This window comes from Magallana gigas, chromosome 4, assembly GCF_963853765.1.
Source record: "Magallana gigas chromosome 4, xbMagGiga1.1, whole genome shotgun sequence".
Taxonomy (NCBI): domain Eukaryota; kingdom Metazoa; phylum Mollusca; class Bivalvia; order Ostreida; family Ostreidae; genus Magallana; species Magallana gigas.
The window spans coordinates 50,163,042-50,175,924 of NC_088856.1; the positions used below are offsets into that span (position 1 = coordinate 50,163,042).

Consider the following 12,883-nt stretch of genomic DNA (forward strand, 5'->3'; position numbering starts at 1 on the left):
ATTGGACACGATATTTCTGTTTCTCTATATTGTAGCTAATGTCGTTTCCTATTCGGTGTTTTTTGTTTCTACAAGATAGGGGGCCAGAGAGGGTTAAGTATTATCTGTACTCTGTCCCTATATTTTAGCTTCCACCACTCTTCGCTTGCTGTTTCGATAATCACAAATACTAGTACCTTTGTGCTCAAACTACGTTTTTCCACTCATATGGAAAATGTTCAGATTGTTTGCTTTGAAACGCCCTCATCTACTGCTTCCGATTTCAAATACAAAACCCAAAATAAAAAGTATACGGGGATTTTGCATTGCATCAGCCATGAATAGCCCGGATGATAATGTTGAAAAATCGTGCGAGGCATTTCAAGGGAGTTCCGAATGGTGAAAAGATGTAAACATTACCCATTATAAAACCCGTTAGAAATTTGTTTTCGTTTTTGTGAGTGAAAAATGATAATGCGTAAAATTAATGAAGATGTCTTGGATATTTTCCCAATTATTAATTTCAACTGTATTTCTTTCACTGGTATGTGTATTTTCATTCAAAATCATTAAAACGTGATAGAAGCAATTATATCTTGGGACAGACTATCTAGAAGATTTTTAAAACTTTTTAAAGGAGAGGACAAAAATAGGCTGTCAAATACTTTTTTCTAAAAAAGATTTATTAATTGGACAATTTCATGGGGTTTATGTGGTAGAGAGAGAGAGAGAGAGAGAGAGAGAGAGAGAGAGAGAGAGAGAGAGAGAGAGAGAGAGAGAGAGAGAGAGAGAGGGACTTAATAGTTGACACGAGGAGATCCATGTTAATATTAATAATGTTAAAAACTTTTCCTATGATAATTTATACATAATTTCTGATTAATATGAACGTCGTCCCATGCGGCTGTTTATCGATTAATGTCTAGATCCCTCCGTATAATTTCTTTACATGTTCTATTTCCTTTCTAGAACCACAAGGTCAAATATCATTTATACTTGGTAGAAGCCATGAATTAGTTATTATATATAAATGTTAGTTCTAACGGTCTTTCGAATTCGTCAGAAGCATAGAAGTAATGATTTGAAATACATTTTTATTTTCAAAATGTATTATATACACATTAAATCTAGCGGTCGTTAATACATTTCTTAAAATCCAATGGCGTTCTCCAACATCATGATTTGGATTTGGAAGTTTACTCCCATCCAAAGTCGGTCGGATATTCGGTGGGTCGAGGTCCCGTTGAAAAACCTGTGTCAGATTGGGATGTACCGGAATTGGAACCAGGTGGTGTAGAATCGGAAATGGAAGAGTACGACTCTTTTTCTTCAGTTGTGTTAGGACCGGAAGTGTGATCAAATCCTCGTTGTTTCAATATTCCCGCTAATTCCTTCACGAATGTTCTCTTTTTTCCGTAGGGATACATGTAAGTTGGGAACGGCCCGGAAGTAGTGCCGTATCCGTCCATGTATCCGCTCGTGTATCCGTCCGTGTACCCGCCATTCTCTGAATGAAAGAGAACAATCTCCATTAATCTTTTAATGGAACAAATTGTGGGATGTAGATCTCGAGGGGCAAAACCAGTGGCTAATCACTTACCGGGACATTCCTGTCGTAATAACGTCACCAGGACTTCTAGTACGTCTATAAATATCCATAAATAAATGCTTTACTCGGAGTATTAATACATTTATAAAATTATGTACAATGTATTTTTTGTAAAGAAGTTTATTATGTAGGCGCTACACAAAATACGTTGACTTCTTTGTTATTGATATCGGGATTATATATGTACTTTCTGATTACATGTTTTCATTAACCGTTTATTGTGGCTTGTTTGTCCTTTTAGAAATTGGGAAAAATATTGAAGACATGTGCTTAATTTAAAATGTTACAATACATCAAGTCATTCTTGAGCAAACCAAGAAAAGTTAGAATAGTGCAGTAGTTGGGAGATTAGTTAAATTCATCAATAACAATATCAATATTTCAATAACACATGGTAAAGGAAAACACTCACCTCGGTTTGTGTGGACATATTCGTCCAGTCCTAAAACAATAAGGAAATTGTCCATAAGTAATCAAAGTATTGAAACTACTGATAGTGATCGATTAAGGAGTTATCCTTGAACTGACTTGTTCTACGGGAGAATGCGTTTACTTAATTAAATATCACGGCTGGTTTTTTTTTATTTTTAGTTCCACACTTTATCTTTAGGTTTTGTCGATTCATTGGTAATCTCAAACCTCAAAAAGGGAATTATCTAACGCGTGGAAAATTTCGAAATCATGTGGTTAACAGTTTCAAATAAAACGGATCATATATACTCTTTTAAAAATGGCTATATAGCAACCAATAAAGTGAACAAACAGACGGCACTCAACGCGGTGATAAGTAAACTTTATGTAGCAGATATGTATTTTCTCTCGATATTAAACAGACTGTTTTAAATTACTACGTAATTACAGTATATATTGAATTGTTATGTTAAAAATCGAACGTCGATTTTATAAATTCAAAACAATGTCTAATTTTGAACACCAAAACTCGATTTAGAGGGAGAGGTGAATATGTACGATAGGAATATAAAAATACTGATATATCATACCAAAACAAAGTGTTTGTGAGGAGGAGGGGGTGTACGTACGAGGGGAGTAGTAGCAGTTCATGAGCTGCTGGTCGATCCTGTCGGCTATCAGCGCTACAACATCCGGTCGTCTCCCGCGCTTTTCTGCCAACCTGACCTCTTGTTGTTGTCCTTGTTTCTAAATCACAGAAAAAGAATAAGTAAACGCCCATGTCCCTGTCTGCGCAGGCGCAGTGTGTCTAGGTGAGAATTGATTGATTTCGAGCAAGCATTAGAAATACGATGTACTTTAGATAAGACATTCACCAATTTTCACGGAATATATTTTCCAAAAAAAGACTTACTTAAAATTTTACCAACATTTTCTACTTTACTTGCATTACATATATTATAATATTATATATAAAACATGTAATCTGTATGTACAAGATAGGTTACAAAGTACATTATAGCTAATAGACATTTAATTTAATTATATGCATGCACGATGCAAGAAAATGAAATTTAATTCTTATTGCAAGACCCGGGCGTAAGCTACAGAAAGTATACTTTAAAAAAAAATACAAGAAGGATTTTACCCGGAAGCATAGACGTTTCTATAACAAAAGAATTACATATACTGACACAAATGACAAACAATCGCAATTGACGTACAAATTAACATTTTAGATTATTTCAAAGTGTCGAATAAAAAGTGACTTGTGAACAACTTGAAACCTCGGTTTGACTTTATTTTCAATGGATATAATGAATTACATCATATAAAAAAGAAATATACAAACCTTAGTTCCATATTCATTGCTCCTTGTTCTGTCAAAGAGCTTTAATATTAAAATAAGTGAACATAAATCAACGGAGCATGTCAATTTCATTACATATCATGGTGTCCAAACATGTATTAATTAGTAATAATCTTAATGATCAAAATAACAAGGTACAAGTCTTTCAACGATATGTAAAATGATAACGAATATATTATTTGTAGTAAGGTTTGAAGTCCCTTAATCTTTAAATCTGTACGTTTCATATATTTATAAACTTAAAATTCACTAATATTTTGTTTACTAAGAAAGCTAGTGCACACACGAAAACGGAATAATAAAAGACAAACTTCATGCAGTTCTATCAATCACCTTACTTTCAGGAAAGTTTTATATGTGTTTAAAAACATATTCTTAAGATTTATCTCCATAAATCTGCTAAGATTTTACAACTTCTTACTTTAAATCCGTTTGACAGAGCCAGAAGTCCGAGTAGGACCACGCACAGAATATTCCACTTCATAGTTAAAACTCTGACGTGTTTATCCAGAAAATGGTCCTTAAATACCAGATTACCTCGATCTCATTTCGGTTCTTCAATTAGTCTGTTTGGTTGTTGGATTAAACTTTTTATTTTTGTTTCTCGATATGGACAGTTTTTTGTTGTTGCGTGTGTTTATCTCAATGTGTACGCGCGGTTTCGTTAAATCTTATTTAGTTGAGAAGTTTCAAGGGAAAATGATTTTCAAATGAAATTTAATTATTTTCTAAAAGGGGTATGTTAACCAAAATCAAAATTACAAATCAAAGACCATTTTTGATGTTGCTATATCTATTAATCACGATTCAAGTGTTTGGCTATCTATATTATTGTTTGGCAATGTATTTTACCTTCAAAATATGGATTTAATTGTTGATAGCTCGTATCTTTCATTTTAATCAGCTTTGAGGCGGTTTCGAAATAAAAATTGCCGAGTATTGACTTTAGTGATCAATGGGAATTTTTAATTTTTAATTTTGGATTTAATTGTTGATAGCTCGTATCTTTCATTTTAATCAGCTTTGAGGCGGTTTCGAAATAAAAATTACGGAGTATTGACTTTAGTGATCAATACGAATTGACGAATCAACTGCGCAAAGTTCTTGTTAAATTATTTGCATGGTCATTTTTTCGTAGTAAAAGCAGGTGTATTTTCATTAAGATGCACGTGTTATACAGTTTTTAGTACTGTAATGGAGCTTTTGAAATGATGGGTCATTGTGAAACAGCAATAGAAATTATTTCTTAAAATTTGATTTTTTTTTTAAGAAATAAACTTATTCTCTGGGGTTTTAAATTATTGTGTGTTAAATTAACACGTTCGATAAACATAAAAAATATGTTTCTTGTTTGTGCCCTTAGAATCAGAATCATTTTAATTACGAAAAGTAGAATTGTACTTATTTCTATTCAAATAAACATATATTAGTGTATTTGCAATTTTATACAACAGTAACCACGTCATTATCGATTTCTATCATCCTATTCTACAATACGTTTCCATAAGCTGCCTTTGCAATAAAAAAAAATAGTATAAAAAACAAAAGAATCAGAAAACTGAGAGTGTAGGTCAAAATACAGACCGGTAGTATTTTTTTCTGATTCGGGTGACTCCCAATTGCCCCATACTCTCACCAGAGGTCGTGCTACACAAGCTTCGCTTACACCTCTGTCAACGCCTGATGTACAAGATTCTTGTACAAAGTTAAACGATTGGCAAAATGTAATTAAAATCTATGTAGTTATTCCTTTTATCTATGATTATGATTAAAAACAATCAAATTTAAATCTTTAACGCCTTTTTAAATTTTTATTTCAACGTTACTGGGAGAACTATTTTGCAGATGTAAACATTACATTTTATTATACTTTTGTGTTAAATACTGAAATCTCATTGGTTTAGACGCAGTTGGTAATCCATTCTATTACCCCCAGCCTTAGCAACACACTTGGCAACGGGTAACACAACGAATTGTTACATACGCGTAAATTATGCGCGTACGGTTCGCCGTAGAATTCACTTCATTTCTATATAAAGCAGTAAAATTTTCGTTAAAAGTAAGACATTCAGTATAATAAAATAAATAGTGCCTGTTTGGGAGGGTAACTGTTGAAATTGACACCCCTCGAAAACCATTGTCAACCTCCACTTCACGTCGGTTGACAATTGTTTTCTCGGGGTGTAATTTTCAACAGTTACCCTCCCAAACAGGCACCATTTATATAATGATCACATGATCTAGTTTGACAGATATTTGAAAAATCAGTTTCTGTACACTACCGATTCACCGATGATTTACATAAATCAGCAGTAATATGTCATATTTCCTGTGATGTTTTAAACATGTCCTCAACGTTTTCACTTTCGATGACTTCCCTTTAAGCTGATTGTACAGAAGAAGCGAATCAACAATGCCATGTGCTAGCCATGCTTGTTTTGATCATGTGACATATTATTTTTCTAGCGTTGACAGAGGTGTAAGCGAAGCTTGTGTAGCACTACCTCTGGTGAGAGAATGCAATTGCCCTAGCTTTATAACAGTTTTTTGTTTCCTTTTTTTTTTTTTTGGTTAGAAGAAAAAAAATATTGCAAGCATTGCTGTCATTCCTCGTCGTTTCTTTATATGCATTAAATACCAAATTATACATATCTGTTAAAAATTCTGTATAAAACATCCGTAATATCAATTTTGTAGATTTTAAACTCTTTTGGTATGTAACAAATGAATAAGTAAGAAAAAATGATGAAATAATTAGAAAAAAAAAATCAACATTCTTTTACTTTGGCTTTATGGTTTATTCAAGTTTTTATTGCATGGTTTACGTCGGTGGGAAGGGGAGGGGGGGGGGGTATTCAGCGTTTTAGTGCTTTAGACCATGAACTTTAAAAACTGCAAAACAAGCATCATGGCTAATTAGTTTGAGAGGATGATTTTAATCCTTATGAAATTGAAATTTTCCCTGACGTTGCGAGAAGGGAAAACAAAAACATTGACAAGCAGGATAATACATGTACCGTTTAAATAATTGTTCGGTAGAGCTTTTGATTGAATGAGAAATAAAGTCTTTAAACATACAGCCATTAATTTGTACCGAGCTACATAGACTTCAATTTATATATACACTTCAAGACCATGTAGGGGGGTAGTTAGGTATTTTGGGGGTCAACTAAATATCATGGGTTATTACAGGCGACTCATATCTGATCTGATCTATTTAATTTTTTAATGTAGATTTTGAAAAATTGCCACAGTAGAGTAACTGGACTGCATGCATGACGTACATGGCCCTAACCTTTGAGGTGTTTTTTTTTTACAGTAAAACATATAGATTTTATATCTCATACTAAAAAAAAGAGCGAGACGCGATGAAGATCTAGATTTTATGAAGAATGGACCCAATTTGGTTACTAAACCTGGATCATTTCACAAGCAAAAGTGAAATAAATGGGATATTTTTTTACGTTAAATTTCCCTGAAATAAGCACTTATAAATACACGCGTATATTAACGTGTAATAGTAAGCTTATCTTTTGCACAAACAATTCACCTGAACTCACGCTAAAATTCACAATTGACATTTGTGGTAACAAATTTCATGTTTTGGGGAACAAATTAAACGGGGCGGACTTCATTTGTTCCATATCGGCGTACGACGAAATTTGCCGATCAATTGATCGGCGTTAAACGGCGAAATGGTAAATGAAGTAAACTGGAGTAAAAACGAAAGTGGAGGAACCTATTGTCAGATCTAGAGCTGTTGCTGTAACCGTGGTAACAGATGTAACAATTCCAAAAGACACCTTACTTTTTCGGCTTTGCTAGAATTCCTACATAGATAGAAACAACATATTTAAGAACTGCTATATATGTAGCAACGCATTTTCACCAAAAATACCATGAAGGATATACAGATTTGTTTCGACGGGTTTCTGCGCAAAATTCCCAAAAATTGTTTAGTCAATGTTATTAATCAATGATCATGCTGATTTATTAAATGGCACTTGCAGCCCAGCCAATGTCAAACTTATGTCATAGAATTTATTTACCATAATTTAATGCTAAACCGCACCTAGCTGCAATAATGTAGCCCTCTCCGATTTTTTATATCTGATTTTTACAGGAGAGGGCTACAATTCCACAGGATCTCCGTAATGGTGCAAAATTAATTTTTTAATGCAGCTGACTTCGGTCTGAAAAGATCGATTTTATATTTGACTTCCTTTAGATAAAATGATTTTTTAATTCAGCTTGAACAAATTAACCGTATATAAATCAAAACCAGATAAAACACATCAGCATGTTTACCAGTCGTCTTTTTCAGCAGCCATGACAGTTCTCGCGTGATTTTATGGGATGTACGCTTGGAGTTTTGATGGGGTTGATAACGTGAATGTCAGTGTAAATAATCGATCTTACCTCGTTATATCACTAAAACATCATTTAAGGAAATGGTATATAATGGAAAATTCATATTTACCGCGTTAATTATGTTTAAAATAGGGGAAATCCTATATTCAGTTCAGGATCCGCTCCTGAATTCTCATTGGCTGTCCCAAAATAAAACCGGTCAAGGTCAGTAAACATGGCGGACAAATTCAACTTTCGTTGTTGACATACACGAAAAATAACCGATATATGGACTATACTTGATATTTTTGGATTAATTTATGCCATGGACATCTACAACGTTTGATTTCAGGTAAGAAGTGCAAATGTTATTGTCATTTATAAACGATTTGAGACGAAATCGTTGCGGGAGTGAATCACTCCCGCACTTGCAACATTACGGAGATACTATGGAGTTGTAGCCCTCTCCCCCCCCCCCCCCCCCCCCAAAAAAAAAAAAAATCGGGAGAGGGCTACATTATTGCAGCTGAACCGCACCGAAATCGACGCAAAAATAATGAAGTTCCGCCTCTTCAAAGTGTAAACAGATAGCCATGCTATGACCTTGAATTGCTAGTATTACATAATGGTCACTATGATATTTATGTGTACCTAAATACTGCGCACTGAATGGTATTAATGATAATTAACAGAATGAACTCTGTGACTCTTGTAGCAATGCGTAGTATTCCTAAATGATGTTATGAAACCAGGTGCATAATACGGGCATAATAATATAATAATATCCAAATTGAGAGTTTAACAACAAGTGACATATTTGGCGATTCTGTGTCTGCAACGATAGCTCTAGTACTCTATATTGACTCATGTATTGGGTATTCTATATATTAACCTTTGTAACCTTTTATGCCATGTATGAATGAACGTATGTAATTATGAGTAAGTGATGCCTCATACTAGGTGGGGGACTCTGAGACCCAGGACTCGGAGACTCACATCCTGCATCCAGACTCTTTGATTGGCAGTTTTGACGGTTTTGTTACTTTATTTAGGAATAAACTATTAATCTTAATTTTGAACACTAAATGTTCACTCATGATTGTCGTAAATGGGCCGAACTAGTCAGAACTGTCCATCATAAGTAAAATGTTATATATACCCATGTAAAATGATGTTGAACAGATAGATTTAGATAGATTCCGTTTATAGAGATTCTTAGACTCTTGATTTGGGCTGCTTTAGATTGTTGTAATCTTAACTATACGATCACGATTAATAAACTATTGTTCAAAGAAGTACTGGACTTCGAGTTGAGTATCATCGCCAGAAGATATCAAAGTCTGAGGGCTTACACAAATCAAATAAAGCTTGAAGGGCTTTATGATAGATTTGATATGCACGCTCCGACCGAAATGATCACCTAATAATATTCAAAGAATGATGCCTTTTTGCTTATATTTATATTATTTCCAATTTCTACACGTCAAAAAAACATTTTAAAACCACTAGGTTTTTTCATGCATAGCACATGTTATGTATTATTGCAGCAAATACCGTTTCTCGGTTATGCTGTAGGACACGCCTATTTTGTTTCGCTCATTTTTTTCAAGGTCAGTATGACCTTGACTTAATGATTATCGGGAATTTGAAAACTCCAATTTTGTTATTTGTTAAGTGCCATAAAATGTCTGCTTATGCAGTTTGCCTTTGAAGTTTGTATTTGTCTTCATTTTTTGGCAATATTATTTATTTTTACTACAGTGTTCAGCTGTATCCACGAGATTTAAATATTAACCTATATCTGCTAGGTTCAACTGACCTAGAAATATATTTTAGATTTCTTGACTTGTATATTATCAATCGCAGTTGACCACACTATTCAAGCTTTAATTAACAACGATCATTTCCGTCGGGTTTTTTTTCAAAGCCAGTGCATGTTTATTCATGTACGATTACTGCCTTTTAGTAGTTAGTTATCGGTTGAGCACAGTGATTAGATTGTCCTTGTTTTTTACCTCTAGTGATAAAGGAATATATTTGTGAAAGTTCAATAACAACGAAATAAAGTACTCCTAGTAAAATCTTATTTCCTAAAGTTTATTTTATTTCATGTTTTGTGAAGATAAAATGGTTGATAGCGAATCATTTTTGTCATTGGGTTCGGTGAACAAAATCAGAGACAATAGCCAAGTCAGTACAACATATCAACACGGTTTTGGACATTGTGTAATAATAACTCTTTGGCAAATATAAAAAAAAATATAAAAAGTTATAATCATATCTTATATTCAATACAAAAAAAATGTATCTTTAATGTGAGTTTTTCTTTAACGGAAAATTGAGCATTTAACCCCAAATTCTTAATTCCTTAATGTTTGGGAGTTCTAGTATGGGTTCATCATGACCATAAAATTGTCCATGCGAAATAAAAAAAAGGAAGGGTCATAGTTTTTTTTTTATATTTGCCAAATTCATCTTTCATAATATTCAGGGTAGTGTTACACTCTTGTCAGCATTTTTGTTCACACTGCTGTCGAGAGGAAAGGCCGGTCAAGCCATATAAATGTCTACCTGTATACCTCATAACACTTGCTGATATTACAAATATCCATGCCTGTATTATCCTGATTATATTCTACATGTAACTGACACATCCAAATCTGGGGTCTCTGTATTGGGTAAGCCTTTTTTCGGCATTATTTGCACTGCATTTCGATGATTTGTCTCCCAGCATCGATATTCACTATTAAACATGCTTTGTGACGTATTCAATAAATATTGACAAGTGTATAAAACAAGTATTCTAATAGCGGCAATTCAAACTGTTACAGAACAGCTGCTTTGAGAAAGGATAGCTCTCTAAGGTTTGTGTTTAAGTAAACCTACATGTTCTGAAAGTAAACAAAACTGACTAGTACTTTGATATGTTTTTCAGTCATCAGAGATATTTCAACAAAAAAAGGAAGCATTCTTATTGATGACACTTGAAAAGAGTGTAGTCAAATACCATCACTGAGAATATTTCCCTACAGGACGTATAACATAGCGGCCCTGTCATTCTTCAGGCAACTGATAATGTTATCGAAGGGGAACTGTTACTCATTGGTCTTGTCAGCATTCGGGAAGAGCTTGTTAAGCCAAAGGAAGTTATACAATTTTGTCATTCTTCGGGAAGTAAATGTTAAGCCTTATGTTTGCTGCTTAAGTGCATGCAAAAATAAGTAACAAAAATTCAAATACTTTACAATATTTATTTTTTGTTATTCTACCGAGGGGCCATATGGTATAATATCCTTTGAACGCCCATATAAAGTTATTGTTGCTCAGGTGAACGATGTAGCCACATGGGCCTCTTGTTTAAGTGTTAACCAAAGGTACATAACATTCCTTTGATTTCTAATGACTATATGATATAAAAGTCGCGGTTTTTTGTTTGTTTGGTTTTTTTTTTTTTTTTTTTTAAGCACCTATCATCAGTTCGAAGTTCCTCCAAGAAGCTATCGAATTTCCTCCCAAACGTTTACCAATCCCGATGGAAAGTTGGTTCACGCATGCGCACATCCTGGTTATAATGCCTGGCTTTGTCATATAAAATATCATATTTATATTTTTCAAATGTCCTTTACTGTGATAAAATTACAAATCAATTTTGAAACATATAGCCCAATTCTTTTTAAAAAATGAGTGAAACAAAATAGGCGTCTCCTACAGCATAACCGAGAAACGGTATTTGCTGCAATAATACATAACATGTGCTATGCATGAAAAAAAACCTAGTGGTTTTAAAATGTTTTTTTGAAGTGTAGAAATTGGAAATAATATAAATAAAAGCAAAAAGGCATCATTCTTTGAATATTATTAGGTGATAATTTCGGTCGGAGCGTGCATATCAAATCTATCATAAAGCCCTTCAAGCTTTATTTGATTTGAACACGCACCGACCAAAATACATATGAATAATGAACATAATTCTGTCCATGCAAGCGTTTAAAGATATCGTATTCATCGGTAAAAGGCGATTAGAATAGCAAATTTCAAAATCGTGTAAAAAGAAATCTGTAACAAAATAATTACGGATACAACTTTCTAAATCTACGATACTTAAAATAACTAGATACGTCAAAACATCAGACCTATATCAATCATTTTTGCTGTAAAATCGAATTCATTTTGTTTTTTGTATAGCTTTGTAAGGTAATTTCCCTCGTGTTGACCTCATGATGTCACTGAAGCCTCGTTATCGCCTAATTTCATTTTCTCTTGATAAGATTTCTAAAAGCAGGTAAAAATAGGCACTTTGAAGAGGCGTAACTTCATTATTTTTGCATCGATTTCGGTGCGGTTTAGCTTTAAATTCTGGTAAATAAATTCTATGACATAGGTTTGACATTGGCTGGGCTGCAAGTGCCATTTAATAAATTAGCATGATCATTGATTAATAACATTGACTAAACAATTTTTGGGAATTTTGTGCAGAAACCCGTCGAATCAAATCTGTATATCCTTCATGGTATTTTTGGTGAAAATGCGTTGCTACATATATAGCAGTTCTTAAATATTTTGTTTCTATCTATGTAGGAATTCTAGCAAAGCCGAAAAAGTGAGGTGTCTTTTGGTGTTACATCTGTTACCATGTTTACAGCAACAGCCGTGACAATATGTTCCTCCACTTTTGTTTTTACGCCAGTTTACTTCATTTACCATTTCGCCGATTAACGCCGATCATTTCGTCGTTCGCCGCTATGGAACAAATGAAGTCCGCCCCGTTTAATCTGTTCCCCAAAACATGAAATTTGTTACCACTAATTGAATAAAAATATGTTATAACCAATTTTATAAAACCAAAATTACTAATTAAAACTTTGAAATAACGAATTCAAGAGTTCGTTATTTCAAATTTAATTTGTTAAAACAGATTTCAAAATTTAAAATAACGAATTCAGCGAATTTGTTATAACAGATTAAATTCGTTATAACGATTAATAACGATTATAACGGATTCAAAAATTCGTTATAGCGATTTAAATTCGTTTTAACAAATTTAAGAATTCGTTATTTCAAATTCAAAAATATTTTTGATAGGTCCTAAATGGGCTTCCGTAGTTTTGTAACACGTTAACATTTATTATGTTATTAAATACTAATACACATTGAAACACACTCAA

General features: G+C 33.4%; 1 protein-coding gene across 1 annotated transcript; it reads right to left on the minus strand.

Moving 5' to 3' along the window:
* Positions 1–1,055: 1,055 nt before the first annotated feature.
* LOC105331951 (uncharacterized) lies at positions 1,056–3,945 on the minus strand. The gene is made up of 6 exons (XM_011434344.4): positions 3,790–3,945; positions 3,351–3,389; positions 2,629–2,746; positions 2,001–2,030; positions 1,580–1,624; positions 1,056–1,486 (listed from the first exon to the last, which is right to left on the minus strand). The coding sequence occupies exons 1-6, from the start codon at positions 3,850–3,852 to the stop codon at positions 1,176–1,178; spliced, it is 606 nt and encodes a 201-aa protein (XP_011432646.3). The 5' UTR covers positions 3,853–3,945; the 3' UTR covers positions 1,056–1,175.
* Between the last annotated feature and the right edge of the window lie 8,938 nt (positions 3,946–12,883).

Excerpts from the sequence above, each read along its gene's own strand:
- LOC105331951 (XM_011434344.4), bottom strand. The coding sequence starts at position 3,852 with ATGAAGTGGAATATTCTGTGCGTGGTCCTACTCGGACTTCTGGCTCTG. Across the intron at positions 2,747-3,350 it reads GCAATGAATATGGAACTAAG|AAACAAGGACAACAACAAGA; the intron begins GTTTGTATATTT and ends TCTGTGATTTAG. Across the intron at positions 1,625-2,000 it reads ATATGTCCACACAAACCGAG|ACGTACTAGAAGTCCTGGTG; the intron begins GTGAGTGTTTTC and ends GGATATTTATAG.